The sequence below is a fragment of the Amia ocellicauda genome, chromosome 16 (genome assembly GCF_036373705.1).
Source record: "Amia ocellicauda isolate fAmiCal2 chromosome 16, fAmiCal2.hap1, whole genome shotgun sequence".
In the NCBI taxonomy this organism is placed as follows: Eukaryota; Metazoa; Chordata; class Actinopteri; order Amiiformes; family Amiidae; genus Amia; species Amia ocellicauda.
In genome coordinates, this window is record NC_089865.1 from 17,997,986 (window position 1) to 18,013,487 (window position 15,502).

At 46.4% G+C, this 15,502-nt stretch overlaps 2 protein-coding genes across 2 annotated transcripts; one reads left to right on the forward strand and one right to left on the reverse strand.

Annotated features, from left to right (window-relative positions):
- Positions 1-3,856: 3,856 nt before the first annotated feature.
- LOC136711790 (cis-aconitate decarboxylase) lies at positions 3,857-7,501 on the reverse strand. The gene is made up of 6 exons (XM_066688258.1): positions 7,343-7,501; positions 6,654-6,708; positions 6,324-6,511; positions 6,062-6,154; positions 5,569-5,774; positions 3,857-5,353 (listed from the first exon to the last, which is right to left on the reverse strand). The coding sequence occupies exons 1-6, from the start codon at positions 7,358-7,360 to the stop codon at positions 4,426-4,428; spliced, it is 1,488 nt and encodes a 495-aa protein (XP_066544355.1). The 5' UTR covers positions 7,361-7,501; the 3' UTR covers positions 3,857-4,425.
- A 1,517-nt stretch (positions 7,502-9,018) lies between these two features.
- Positions 9,019-14,805, forward strand: LOC136711803 (uncharacterized). Its single transcript, XM_066688274.1, has 10 exons — positions 9,019-9,222; positions 9,624-11,111; positions 11,294-11,386; positions 11,794-11,898; positions 12,157-12,266; positions 12,454-12,648; positions 12,935-13,097; positions 13,340-13,505; positions 13,719-13,813; positions 14,274-14,805. Exons 1-10 carry the CDS (start codon positions 9,066-9,068, stop codon positions 14,357-14,359), a joined length of 2,658 nt encoding a protein of 885 aa, XP_066544371.1. The 5' UTR covers positions 9,019-9,065; the 3' UTR covers positions 14,360-14,805.
- The last annotated feature ends 697 nt before the right edge of the window (positions 14,806-15,502 follow it).

Genomic DNA, 15,502 nt, shown 5'->3' on the forward strand with positions numbered 1-15,502 from the left:
ATCCCATCTACTAGTTTAGGGAGATCTGCAACCTGAGCACTAGACAGACAAGATACCATGCGGGTCTCCTTATCACTAGAATCACATCATTTGTTGCACCATCGCTTGTTACTCCTTTAAAATTAGCCCAATTCAATCAGACAACACAGCAAATCTTCCGTGAAGTCATCTTGCTACACATACCTTGCATAAACCAACAGTGTTGCACAATTGCACAAGTGTGCTTCAAAATTTTTCAGCACACTTGTGATCAAAAATATGCAACCAATTATGAAGCTAGTTGTGCCTTGCAATTAAAGGTAGTTGAGCAATGAAGATCTTGAGCCGATAAGTTCAACTTTACGCTAGGCTATGCTAGGCTATGCTAGGCTATGCTAGGCTATGCTAGGCTATGCTAGGCTATGCTATGCTATGCTATGCTATGCTATGCAGAAAAGCTAACACTATGAACAAAGGCCCAGGATTGCTACTCGGAAGAAGACAAAACTTTGCACAGAACGTGAGTGACAAACGGTTTATATAGAGTGTATTAGAGTTAGGGAACGAGGGTCAGGTGAGCTGATTAGAGCAAATTGACAGGAATGATGATTAAATAATCAGCAGGAGAGAATGAGGTCACCCTTTCAGTTGTTCTCTTCCTGCCACAGTAGTAGCTGAGCAGCCGAGATTAAATCTGTTCCTAATCTTATTACTGTAACAATCAGATTAAGATAGATAAAGCTTTTTTTTTTTTTACTGGAGAGGTTTATCAATGCTAAACATGAACTTCTGATTCATGGGTGGGTCCCATGCAGTTCTGGACCAGCAGGCATGTCACTCTATGAAGGTATAGCAGATTCCACAGATTCAGCCATTTGTTCCTCATTTATCACAGTTGAGGGAAGGAAATTAAATATTTAGCTGGTGGAATTTGTTATGTGAGCGCTGTGGAGATAAGCTTGTTGTTTCTCGGTCCTGTGTTGAAAATGCCACCTTGTTTACAACTGGCAGAGTGCAGAGTTAGTGACCCTTGGTTGACCCTGTCACACAAATAGCTGTCACAATCTGGAAAAAACTACCCAGCAATGTGGTTGAAGCTGAACATTTGGGAACATTTAAAAATAGACCAGATAAGATCCTTGGATCACTTAGTTATTAATGGACACCAAACGAGCACGATGGGTTGAATGGCCTCCTCTCGTTTGTAAACTTTCTTATGTTCTTATGTTGTTATAAGAACAGAGTTCAACAGGCAGGTGCCTTCTTTTACTGAGGAAAGGAAGCATGCCAGCACTGGGGTCGCAGCAGGGCATTCCAAAAGGTCTGTGTTGGGACAGTCACGTGGCTGCAGTACAGTGCCCTCCTCTCTGAGTGCAGGGAATTGGGTGGTATCAGTTAGGTGGGGGCCACTGTGGTTTTCCTGGTGTGTAAAGGAAAACTGTTTTCCTGTTTTTATTTAACCGCGTCTTTGGGTCACTTTCCCTCCTGGTCTTTTCCACCCATGTGTCAGCCAGGAATCCCTGTCTATCTGCAGGACTGTGACTTGGTACTCCAGTGCTTCTCCACCTGCCTTAGAGCCGAGCAAAAGCAGGTCCAGTCACCTGTCTGCTCCCCACACTCCCACCTGTGCAAAAAACAAAACTTGGCATTTAGGCAAAGAATTTCCAATTTGGCCTCGTCAAAGTTGTTGTTGGCCTCATAGTGGCAACCCTCACCAGTTTCCTCCTCAGTTTGCAGAGACAGCCTGACCTAGGTAGTGTCTGGATGGTACAATGCATCTTCCATTTCTTGATTATTGAGTAGACTGTGTACATGGGAATATCAGAGACTTTTACATTTTTTGTCCCATTCTTCTGACCTGTGTTTTTCAATGATTTTTCCATTGACTTCCTTCGAAAGCTTCTTGGTCTTCATGGTTGAGCCTTACTATTATTACTATTGAACAGTCACAGAAATCCAGAGAGAGATGTACCTCCAATCAAAAGGTTTTCATTACAAGCAGCTGCAAGGAAGAGGTTCAAGAGGCAATCTCAAGAACAGTCTTAGAGAAGCTACAGGGACTTTTATGCAGACCAGACAGGAGAGAAAGATAACAGGCCCACGCCTGTCCCGCGATGAGTGGAAGTTCGGTTTCTGCCTGACAACTGCTCAGGAAGACCCATATATAGTCAAACTGGGGAGTATTAAGGCATATGTAATGTTTAATATAAGGGGGGGTTTGTACGATGTATCAAGCCCAAATTGCTGGTGAAAACTGGTTCTTATCAGACCCTGTTCATCTAGGTATCAGGGTTGAACTATAGCACAGTACCATAGCACAGTGATACAGTGAGACAGTGACCTTGTTCACACAGACACACAGGGAAAGAAATGCAGTTCTTCACTCTGAAATCACAAGAACCACTTTTACTGCACATAGACAGAAGCCATTCAACTAATTGTGTGCAGCTGTGCACAGCACAGAACACACTCACAATCATATTTAAGTTTAATAATTCCTTCTACAACCTGCCATGTACTTCAGCTTCTGCTGAGGTGCTCTATGCTGGCCTGATGGGCTTAAAAGCCCAGCCCAGCAGGGCTGCTGAGGAAGTGCCAGAGCCAGGCAGTGAGACAGGTCCTACCCTCGCCTGGCTGCTCTCAGCAATAGGACATTTCCGGGATGCTCCCTGCCAGTGTGTCTCTAGGACGTAGACAGAGAAAGCCATTAAGAGCAGGGAGCAGACCATCTGCAAATTCCCCTTAAGAGAGTCCCATCCCTGTGTGTCAGTGAGGATGTGTCTCAGGCTTCAAGCAGTAACAGTGTGGGACTGTTCTGGGAAGTTTCCTTTTGGGCATGGATTACGTATTTATTTTTTGAAAACTCTGGCCCGACACGGACTCTCTATAGGGAGAGCTTGACACCGAACAGTGCCCTCTGGACTCTCACGTGGCATTCGACACTAGCAGTAAAGAGAGGGTGCGGTCCTTCACCCTACCACATCTCTGCTTTCTCCTTTAAACCTTGCCATCTATTGTGTCGTGCTTCAGGGTCTGGAAAGAGGCTAGGAAAGAGCCACAGCCCCTTCTTTGCAAGCTCACTGGCAGGACACTGTTCCACCACCTTTCATAAAATCTGTTTGTTTCCATGAACTGCTTTTAACACAGAGACTCCAGCCCCAAACCTCTCTGTTCTCTACATCTCTCTCTCCCTCTCCCCCCCTACCCAGGCAGGCAGAGAACATGTTTTTCTTCTCCATGCTGTTTACCAGGAACCACCCCTTCCAGCCCTGGAAGAGCCTGGTGCCCTAACCACAGACACACTGCTCTGCATTCTCACAAACAGCCTGTTATGAAGATACTGGAAAGATTTGTACACAGACGACATAAAAAAAAGCCCCAAATGTTTCCCTCCTGCCTATTTAAACACAGCCCTGTTAATTTTTTTTGTTTGTTTTTCCAGTAGGATGTCATATTCTACTGCTCACTGCAAAGTACTACAGAAATATGGAAAAAAACATACTGGTATGAGTGTGTCATGAAAGTGGTGCAACGTTTGAATGCCACAGGATATCAGAACATCATTACCAATCAGGTGCATCCTTTCATTGCAGCAGTGTATCCATCTGCTAGGGTGTTTTCAGCAGGATGATGCCCCATGCCACAAGGCTAGAATTTTCCAATATTGGTTCCACCAACATGACAGTGAATTCAACTTGCTGCAGTCGCCTGTCCAGTCACCAGATCTCAGTCCAATTGAGCATTTGTGGGATGAGATGGGAAGAGATATTCAGAGCAGAAATCCTGAAGAGTCCAAATAATCGAGAGAGAGATGCATGGTGAATCAAAAGGAATTTAATACGAGCACACACACAGAAGAGGTGTTCGAGAGGCAAAGTTACAAAGTGCATGAACTTTTATTTACACCAGACAGGAAACAAAGATAACAGAGCCCACATGCCATGTGATGCTGGTGAAAACTGGCTCTTATCAGACCCTGTTCTTCAAGGTATCAGGTATGAACTGTAGGGACAGAGAGACAGAGACAGGAGGGGAGCCTAGTCAGAGGGAATAATGGACAGATGGACACTGCAGCCTCAAGAGTCAAACACCCTGACACAGCACAGTTTTTATCTCTTTTATTTGTCATAAAAATACATGTTCTAAGTTAAATTACAAAATCAATGATAAAGTTATATATTAAGATATATTATGTCATTATAGTTAATAATGTACAGCAGAAGAACAGATACAATAGAATACATACAGTGATTAAATATATTATTTATGTATATCTGTATGCCTCTATATAGACAATCTTACAGCCCTTCAATAGAAAGAATAGAGCAGTAATCATTTTGTAATTTCCATAAAATAAGGACAGGTAGTGAGAGCAGTAGCAGTAGCAGTGAGCCTGAAACATGTCCCCTGAGTCACTGGGTGAGGGTGAAGGTTTCTGTGGCAGGCTCAATGCAAGCAAGAGAGCAGAGAGGTGCAGTTCTCCAGCTGCTCCAGCCCCTCCACTGCCTGCAGCAGCTCCTCCACCTGCTCCTCCGGCAGCACAGCACCCGCGTTGGCACGGAACTTCCTGCGCAGGGCGTCGGCGCTCAGCGGGTGGCGCCAGTGCCCATAGAAAGTGTCGCACCGCCCCTGCAGCACGGTGCCGTCCACCAAAGTGACATGGACCTCTGCATACATGCGGTCGAAGTTGGCAGGATTGTCGGGAGCGTGCTCCACTCGCACCAGGGACAGCAGGGTGTGCAGCTCGGGTCGCCGCCGGGCGGCGGGGGAGAAGGAGCTCGGCGTGACCTCCCCGTCCAGCAGGGCGGAGCAGGCGCTGAACTGGAAGGAGTGGCGTGCCTGGTGCTCGGACGTGGGGAAGGGCCGGTTGATGTACTTGGAAGGTGGCACACTGAGCAGGATTTCCTTCACGACGGGGGGCGAGAGACTGCCACCCTGGGGGCCAACCAGCAGCTCATGCACCGAGCCCGCCGCCTCCGCCACCCAATGCATGCCCAGGTGTGCAGGGAAGCTTTTGAAGGCCACGTCTTGATTTTCCAGCAGGAAGCACAGGTCCCTGTCTTCAGGAGGGTGCAGTGGCTGTGGGACATAGTCCTCGTAGAAGGCGCTGAAACCGGCGACCCCAGGCAGAGCATCCAGCACTTGAGCGTTGGCCTCCAGCCCACGAGACGCCAGCAACGCCGCCTCCAGACCCAGCCTGGCTGCATTGCCCAGGTGCAACGGCTTGGTCTGCGTAGCTGCGTTGGCCATGGGGGCACCTGCCAAGGAGGCCGCGATCGCCAGGGCATGGCAGCACTGTGTGCGTTCCAGAGACAGTAGCCGCGCACAGGCTGCCGCACTGCCCAGGGTGCCCACCACACTGGGGGGGTGGAACCTGCAGGGGAAACAGAAGCAGAGAAGAGTCAGAGACAGGGACACTCTGCTCAAAGAACAACCAGTTTTACAAACTGATTACATGGTCAAACAGAGCCTGGCTCACTGAGAACTGCTTTGCACACCATCTCCAGCGACAGCTCATTCTGTACTTCTAGTCCCTGCCTCCTTCTCTGTTCTCTCCACTTTCTCTCTCTCTCTCTCTGGGGGTCTCACCTCTTGGGGATGTTCTGTGCCTCATTGGAGAACCTCATCAGCCGGCCCTGTACCTCAATGCCCACATTGAAAGCCAACAGGAAGTCCAGCCCACTGGGTTTGCTGTAGCTGGGCAACATGTCACTGACAGCCAACAGGGCAGGAAGTACTGCCCCCGAGGGGTGGGTAGCTGGGTGCCAGGTGTCATCAAAGTCCATAGAATGGGCCTGGGGGGAAAAAGATGGGAGAGAGAATGTTATAAGGGCATGAGAGACTGGCTTCACAAACAACACAAGGAAACTGCATGCTTCTCTCCCTGTGCCTTCGTGCATTAAGTGTAATAGGGTGAGTGTAGTGGGGTGTGAGTGAGTGTGGTGGGATGAGGGTGAGTGTGGTGGGGTGTGAGTGAGTGTCGTGGGGTGTGAGTGAGAGTGGTGGTGTGTGAGTGAGAATGGTGGTGTGTGGGTGAGTGTCGTAGAGTGTGGGGTGCTGTGCCCAAGCGGCGTCTCCTTACCGCCACGCCATTCACGAAGGCTGCCAGTGTCGGGGAGAGCCGGGTCTGACTGCGGCCGTATACAGCGCTGATGTCATCAAGGGCATACATGTGCTGCAAAGACAGTGGTGGTTAGTGTCCAGGCTGGGCACTCTAACCACACCCAGCTTACCCATCGCCAGCCTCCACAGTCTGGACACAGATTGACGGGACTGTTAGTACGGGTCTGACTGAGGGACAGGTGGAAGTGCAGTGCAGTACAGTACAGTACAGTGTGGCTCACCTGGCAGTGCTGCAGGGCCAGTTGGAACACCTGTGTGGTGCTGCCCAGGAGTCCCACCCCCAGGCTGTCGAGCACCATCCTCTTACTGCGCTGCAGCAGGATGGGGGACAGCTGCTGGGCCACCACGCCCTGGATAAAGCTCCCGAAACTGCCCGTCACTGTGTCCTCTGACACTGACTTCTCCACCACTTCAGGACACACACACACACACACACACAGAAAAAGGGGATTTTGATAAATTTACAAAATTGGTAAAAAAACATAAACAGCTGAATGTATTAAGAACTGATGCAGTGGAGAGACAGAGAGAGAGCTGAGCACTTTCTTTACCTTCCAGTCCAGATGTGTGCAGTCTGCGGACGGTGAAGACCTTCTTGGCCGATCTCTGAAAAAAGGAGGAGACGCTCAAATGCTCAGAACAACTCACCTTTGGCTTTCAACAGACACATGATCTTATCTGCTGCACATACAAGTGTACACCGCGCGATTAGAACAGGTCAAACGTCTCGGAAGATCTTTTGGAGATGAAACGTTAACTAATTCTTTATCTTCTTTTGCTTATCTTGAGCTGCCTTTATTTCATATTATGTCCCTAACAAAGCATTCTGGAACTCATTCAGTCTCTCTTTGTCAGTTAAGTCAGACAATCACATCTGTAACACAGGGGATGTACAGCATGAAAGATGTAAAAATAAATATGTATCATTCTCATTATAACAAAGGAAACAGTGAGTTTCTTCTAATACAGTTAGTGTTAAGCGTGTGATCATCTAAAACAACAAAAAACTTTATACAAACTTCACTGTTGTAGTATTTTTATACGTATATACTATTATTATTATTATTTATTCATTTGCAGACGCCCTTGTCTTCTGATGTGTCCAAATAGTTAAATCTGTAGTATGTATACTCGTAATTGAAATCACATTTGTTTTATATGAAATATCCCTCAGTTCTCAGACAGTTCTAACCAAGCTCTTGAACTATTGCAGTCAAGGCATGTGTCAGTCTGTGCTTACCTGCAGTGTGGAGAGCATGCTGTGAGTGAGCAGTGTCTCTGTGATCGTCTCGGTGAAATCCTGAACTCCTAATACTCTCCCCAGACCTCCTGCAGGTCTTATACACCTCACTTGCAGATGAGCTGGGCAGGAGCTTCACCAAAACACCCCTTTTCCCCCGAGGTCATATGCAAATCTTTGTATTTTTTCAGTGGGAATTTCTCAACATCTCACAAAGAAATTAGTTATGTAATTGGGTGGAGGATGATGTCATTCCATTGTCAGGTGGATTGGGGACTCATTGCATGGGACGATGGTCAGGGAAGTTTTCAAACTCCTCCTGCCACCCCACCCCCTGCTGTCCCAAGGACACACATGGTATAAAAAATACACTGCCCATACACCCACAGTGCAGTACATCTGGACTCCTGCCAGGTAAATACCACACTTGCTTCAATATCTTAACATGTTTTTCATGAAGCATGCATGATAATATTATAATAATAATATATTCATATATTTTTGTATGTATTATATTGCATTTTGTGAAGTGACATTTAATTTTCTTTCAATATTGTCTTATTTTGGCATTTAGTGATTCATTTTCTGCTGTACAGTGTGCTGACTGAGGAGGTTGTGCAATGGTGAAGCCAATAAAGCCAACTAGAATTAAAATTATGAATTAAACTAATAAAAATAGTCGGAATGTATATAATAAATAGTATTCTTAAGTTATTAAGTCTTTACCATTACCCAAGGCAACACACATTTGATCAAACTATCATGCAAGACACTATATGTACACAACATAGCAATGTGTGACATCACTACAGAAAATACTTACATAGCCTATAACTAAAGTAATATTCTTAAACACATACAAAATAGTATAATGAAATGTATGAGTTACCAATTGGGACTTGCTGTAGCAACATTTGTAAAATAATACTTGCCTGTTTATTCAGTCTCTTATTCCCCATTTCTGTGGACACGCAGGTTGTTTATTAACTTTAAAGGGAAACTTACCATGCTCTAGGTCCAAGTGACAACTGTGCTGTGGAGTTTGTATTCAGATACTCAGTGTCTGTGCCTCTGTTGTACCACTCTGTCCTGTATCTCTCCATGCTGTTGCTCTCACCTGTATCCCTCACTCTGTACTTCATTCTCCACTAAACATACAGTGTGATGAGTGGGGAGTAGAAAATTAGGAGACAGTACAGGCATTTGAAATATATATTCAAGGTTTCTAGTATTTCCTCAGGTCTGGAAACGTCTTGAGCCAAAAAACAGGGAAACCAAGAGCAATACCTGTTCCATTAAATGTAATATTTCCCAAGGTCACCATAAAATGTGTTCCTACACCTTTGCCAAGAGTCCCATTTTAGCCAGCAATGTAATGTAATATAATTGAGACATGGTAGTTCATGAGGTTTAATTTAATCTGTTTGTTAAGGTTGGGATTCTGGCTACTCCTCCAGCCCTGAAGATAGCCAGAATCCCAGTGCCAGAAAACTTTGCCCAATCATTTCAGTTTAGCTAGTAGAAACTCCCCCACCATTCCCCATTCCCCATCCCAACGCTATTTAAAGTCTATGTTTTCTCACTTGTCTGTATTTCCACTGTTTAGGATGGCAGACTAAGAGCCCTGTTACAGAGTGGGTTAGGGTTCACCTGCTGTGAGTTCAGTGCTCTGTTTTCTCTCTCAGCAGATACACACAGACAGACAGACAGACAAACAGACCACATGGGGCATTCAGACGGTTTCCCTGCCAGTTTCTATGGAGAGCCAGGCGTCCTGGGGCTACTGGCCAATGGGATCAGTGCTTTCCTCATCCTCCTGCAGAACTTCAACGGTGCACGGACTGGAGTGGCACCGCTTGGCGTGGAGAACATCCTGGCTGGTATGCCCCCCCCCATCCGCACTGCCACACTGCAGCAACACTTTAGTCTATCAAGTTCTCCGAGAAAGACTCAGACTTTGATATTCATCTACAGATCTCTGATAAAGCTGAAGTAGGAGTAGATTCAGGTTCAGCCAGTATTGTAACAATGCAATTCAACATTTCTCAGGTAATGTCCCTAGAAAGCAAAAACTATTCAGGCTTCTCTTTTCCCTTGAAGAGCCAGTGCAGGTCTTACTGCTAGAAAGGCCTGTTTGGTTCCTTTTTGACCTTCAACATTCTTACACAGAATATCAACAGTTATCAGCCTCTAAAGATGAGAGATTTATTGAGAGAACTTTCTACCTCTGAAGATGAACCCCTGACTGTTCTCTGACCCCTGACATGCCTCCTGCCCACAGGTGTGCACATCATCCTGATCGGTGGTGTGTCTCAGCTGGTGGCCGGCCTGCTCTCCTTCCGCAAGTACGACCACCTGAGCGGGACTTCTTTCATCGCCTATGCAGCGCTCTGGGGCAGCTATGGAGCCACCCGCATCCTCCTGGGCGCCAACCCACCACTGAGCAACTTCACAGTTAGCACCCCAGGGCTGGACATCGGCTCGGGCTCAGAGAGCAATCTGTCTCTGGGGAGCCCTATCTTCACACCCTTCCCTATCAGCCAGTCTGCCATCGCGGGTCTGGTCCCCTACATCTGCATCTCCTTCATCCTGGCCTTCTGCTCAGCCACGGTCAACTACATCATGCCCTTTGTTTTCAGCGCCATCACACTCACGCTGGTGTTCGAGGCAGTGGGGCTGGTGGGGGGCTGGGCACTGGTGGTTTCGGGAGTCATGGAGCTGGTGATCCTGGCATGCAGTTTGTATGGGGCGGCTGCTCTGCTGCTGAAAGGTGTCACCCAGAGGTACGTGCTCAGTGGTTTTGGGAGCCCTCTGTTCAATGTTCTGCTGCTGGGCACGGTCAATGGCAATAGCTCTCAGAGCCTAGGTGACGAGAAGAAGAAGAACACCAAGTATGCTGAACCCATGGCTCTGGGCTTCCTCTGTGACACTGTGTCACCCTTCGTCTTTGCCTTCTACTGCTTTGGCTATGTGCCCTCCTTCTCCGTGGGTGTCACCTGGGTCTCCATTGTCTCCCTGGCGCAGCTTCTCTCCAGCTTCTACGCCTACCTCCGCCAGGACTGCTACCACGCCACCAAGTTCATGTTGCACTGCACCTACTGGCTGGTCATGGCATGGGAGGAGTTCGTGCTGTCGGTGCTGATTAGCCGCCAGCAGGAGACAGCAGTTGCCAGCGCCCGGGAGGGGATGGTCGGAGACTGGTTCTTACTGATGTCTGCCATCGTGCTTTTCCTGATGTCTCTGAACAGAGACATCCTTGAGCTGGCCCACAATGCTCTCTTCCTGCTGCTGACCATCGCCACTGTCCCCCAGATCCCTCTCCAGGCTTACTATATCTTCTTTGGGGTGGCCTGCTGCCTGTTTCTTGCCCTGTCCCTCTACGGCACCTTCGCCCGGCTAATTAACACCATAGCGGAGAAAGCTCTGATCCCCGTCGGGCCCCAGCTTCTCTCCACTGACAGGCTGAAGAGCGCTCTGGGCTTCCTCAAGCATTGGGTGAAACCCCAGGACCTGCCACCTAGCACAGTCTCACAACTGCCCGATGTCCTCTTCTACCTCACCAATGGGGTGGCAGCCCTCTCTGCTGTCCACAACAGCCACTCCTCCTCCACATTCCTGCATCTTTCCCTGCCCTGGGTGTTGGTCTCTGGGGCCATCATGCAGGCTTATGTAAGCAGGTTACAGGCCCAGGGAGGGCGAAGGTTCGGGCCCGTCATCGCCTTCTCTTACGCTGCCATCTGGGCTACCTGGACCTGGTACCGGTTTGCAGGTAAGTAGCAAATTGAGCTTGTGGGTATCAGTAAAATATTGTTTATTAATTGTTAAGCTAGTGAACTCACTGGATGACCTCCTCCTTTGTCACCTTCTATTTGCTATTTTGTTGTTAAGTTAATGGCCACAGTCATTCACAGACAGGCCTGTTTTGGGTAATGAGATGCATGTTGTTCTCAGGTGTTTTGCTTGATGTGACTCCGGCTTCAGCCCAGGGCTTCACAGCTGGTGCCATTGCTTTCCTGATTGTGAACGGCTTCCTCATGCTCACTGGTGAGTCAACCCAACCTAGCAATTGTTTATTTTGGGCTACATTGCACATTGCAATAAATTATTTGATATAGGACAAAGCTTTGTCTCAGTTTTGATATCCTATCCTGCCCCTGGCTCAGATTATGCCATGGAATGCCACTTCAATTTCATACCTGGGTGTTCTTGGCTGTAGAAGCATTCATGTAATTTAGCATCACTAAATAAATAAATACATAGTCAAATCATTCCTTCAATCCTTACTGCACATTCACATCGCTTAATGCCTTCCTGTTCTGTCTGAATGAAAACAGTGAACTGGTCCCACAGGCCAGAGAATCAATGCCTTGAACCTCTTGCCAGGGCTGTAGTGTAGTGTCTGTCCCAGTCTCTGATGGGTTCCTCTATTTCCTGTCACTCCCCGTGTGTAGCTGCCTATGGGAACCTGGTGCTGCTTGCCCTAACTGCTCTGATGGAGGTCCTCTTGGTGTGTTTCCTCCTCTCCACTCTGGGCAAGCTGCCCTACAAGCTGGAGAGTAAGATATCCCCCACCTGCAATACAATAAAAAATAAATAATGTATATAATGTCTTTCTTGTGTCACAACAGTGGTTTAATGTAGAGTGATGCTGCTGTTGTGTGCGACAGTCTGGGGAATATCTGTGTTTGATGCCAGTGTAGACCTTGCCCAGCTGAGAGTTTGAACACAACACATGAGCTGGACAACAGGATGGGCTTGGCAAGACCAGGCCTGACTATTTGTACTGTCCTCAAACCGCTGGGCTTCTATTGCAGTTGCCATGCTGGCGATATTCTCCATCGTGTGTCTGTACGGCATGCTGGCCTCTCTGGCCAACTCCATCTTCTCAAAGGACCTGCTGCCCCTGGGGCCCCCAGTGCTGAAGGTGAGAATTGTTTTTCATTATTACTAAATAGCAGCTCTCATGTGTGAGTGAGAGTGCATCCTTGGTCAAAAACACAGATGAACACTGCTTAGGGAAGTGCAGACTTAACCATGAAAAGGATAGGCCCCTCTCCTGGGTCTGGCAGGATATTGCATCAATTCATTCAATCATTTCTCATATCTCCCAGGTTCTGCAGAAGAGGACAGAGGAGATGCCCCCTGCGCCCTGCCCCCTGGCCAATTCCCGGCTGACCAGCGGGCTGCTGACCATTGCCAAGCTGCTGGACACCGGCCGGGTCTGTGGTATTCCCACTGACACCGTGTATGCCCTGGCAGCCTCCTGCCACCACCCCGAGGCCATAGAGAGGATCTACAACATCAAGGTAAGGCCCAGCAAGCTGCCATGGGTGACAAAAACACAGGCACTCAATACTACTCAGACAGACATATAATTTCAAAGGCGACTGCCTATACAAACATATATTTAAATGCATACCTTATACCTATGTGCTTCTGAAGATATTGCTACATTCTTTAATACAGAGCCCGGATTATTACAACTTTCAGAACGTTTTTCTCAAATGTGAAATAATTTAGAAATAATTTGTTCATACTTGGCGGCTGTCACTGACAAGTCACCCACCCTGCCTCTGGGATTCTGCTCCTCAGGACCGCCCGGCGGAGAAGCCCATCTGCATCTGCATCTCAAACCTGCAGCAGCTGGTCACTGCCCAGCCCCCTTTCAGCCCCCTGCTGTGGGAGTTCATGAGGAACGTTTACCCCGGGGGCATCAGCTGTATCGTGCAGAAGGGACAGTGGCTCTTCCAGCTGGGTGAGTGGGGGGGCCCTGAGACATGAAAACGGGGCTGCGCAACGGCTGGTGTGTCATAGGAGATGATGTCTCATATTATAATAATAATTATGATTATTATTATTTTGTTTGCCACATGCCTTTATACAAGGTCAGTTAACAAGAGTACGTTGTAGATGTTAAAATTAATAGATAAACAGAAGCCAGTGCTGTGAGGAGTCACCTGCCCTCCAGTACTGACAGTCCACTCTCTGTGGATGCAGGTGTGGGTCCCGCCTATGACCGCGTGGGTACCGAGGAGAGCATCATGATCCGCGTGCCCGACCACACGGTGACCGCACACTTGTGTGACATGACTGGCCCGCTGGCCATCACGTCCGCCAACCCCAGCGGCGAGCCAGACAGCACACACCATGATATGGTCATCACGTGAGTGTCACTGTGGAACGCCCATGTGTCTCTACTCACCATGATATTGTGGTACTGGGAAACTTAGATGCCCTGAAATGTATTTTTTATAATTCAGTATGATGTTGATTTCAGCTTTGTCGGGATATTACTGAAAATCTGTAACTTTGGCTGTTTCTCACGCGCAAGTGGAGGCAGAATCCTGATTTGCCTAATCCTGATCTTGTTGTCCAGGCGTCTGGGACACAAATTAAATGGAGTTCTGTGTGACGGAGAGTCCAGCGAGGTCGTGGCATCAACCGTCGTTAACTGCCTGAAAATTGATGAAGGTAAATTACAGTCAGGTATTCACGCCGGAAAACACCATCACAGACGAACACTGCCTTCACTTCATTTTATATGTCTTTGTCAACTTATGCCTGGAGAAATACACTGATATTAATTTAAAAAATATAATTTATTTTTTCACAAGAAAATTAAATTTCTTTACTTGTGCCTGCAATATATTTTCACTATCCCTTAGAACTTAGAACACAAGCATGTATTTTAATACCATTTTAATTTTACCATTTTACCATTTAATTACCATTTTAACCATTTTAATACATTTTTATATACTTACATTTACTTTACTTATGTTTACTTCATTTTGTAAATATTTGTTTTTCATATTGACACTGAATCAGACTCTCTGAGATACTGTCTCACAACACTTCTCACACATCACCAACATCTGACAGACTGTGCAGACGCACTGAGCAGGATGTCATTGCCGCTTTCTGTTCCCAGGCACCATCACCATTGTGAGAGAAGGCTGTGTCCCAGCCGTCAGAGTCAGGCAGATATTTGAGAGGGTGAAGAGCAGCATGGCATGAGCACACGATCCCACCTCAGTGAGTGTCTGAAACCCACAGGTCTACTGGCAGGACTGGGATGAACCGGACTGAGTAGCGTCATAGCTCTGCAATGAAGATTCCACTCAAACAATGAAGAAACACATACAAATGTTAACACTTTACAATAGTGAAGTGATGAGTGATTCACTGTATATTTGGGTAGAATATTCATTATTATTGATCTTACACCAGGTGTCTAAAATCTGAAATAAATGTATTAGATATTGTGTTAGTTATTTATTTACTTTGAATGTGTAGTATAGGAAATTGTCAGGTTTTAATATTGTGTTTCTCTCTGCTGTTGAATTTATTTACATGACAAATAAAACATTACACTGAATTTGATGTTTTAATCCAACATTTTATTTAAACAATCAAGGTATTATTACTGTTCCTTCGATTTCGTTTTGACAAAAACCACACCCAACAAAAATAAATTTGATTGAATCACAGATGTGGAACTGTCTTTTTTGTACTCAGTATCAACAAAGGGTAACATTAGGCTATAAACACAGTGGTCTTGAAAGATCAAATTATCGACTGAGGTAATTGAATTAAATGAGTGATTTATATAATATTGCAACAGTCTGTAGCTTAAACTGTCTTGGGTTCATGACAAATTAACATGTGGACCGTGACACTTGAAACCACATACTACCATCCTAGACGTACTACATACCAACATTTCAGTAGTATGCAATATTCATATTGGATGTAGTATATGAAATTGTAGTATGGTAAAAGTACCTGGATGGATTGCTATATTTGTCAGAATATGCAGTACATAACCAGAGCTCAAAACAATAAATATTGCATCCCATCATGTTTCACGTCTGTGTAGCATTATGTTGGGTGTATTTTGATAAGAGCATTTTAGCTCTGAGCTGAAGCACTGATCTAAAGAAGACCTCTCCCCCCAAAGTTATTTCCTTTAAGTGTGGAACTGGTTTACATCAAAGTGACAGTTTTGGGAGGATGACACCGAGAAACTTTCAACTGCTTTTATTTTATTTTACTTAACGTGTTAATATTTGTATGAACATAAAAAGATTCAACAACTAAGACATAAACTGAACAAGTTTCACAGAAATGGAATAATGTGTCCCTGGCGGTCAAAATCAA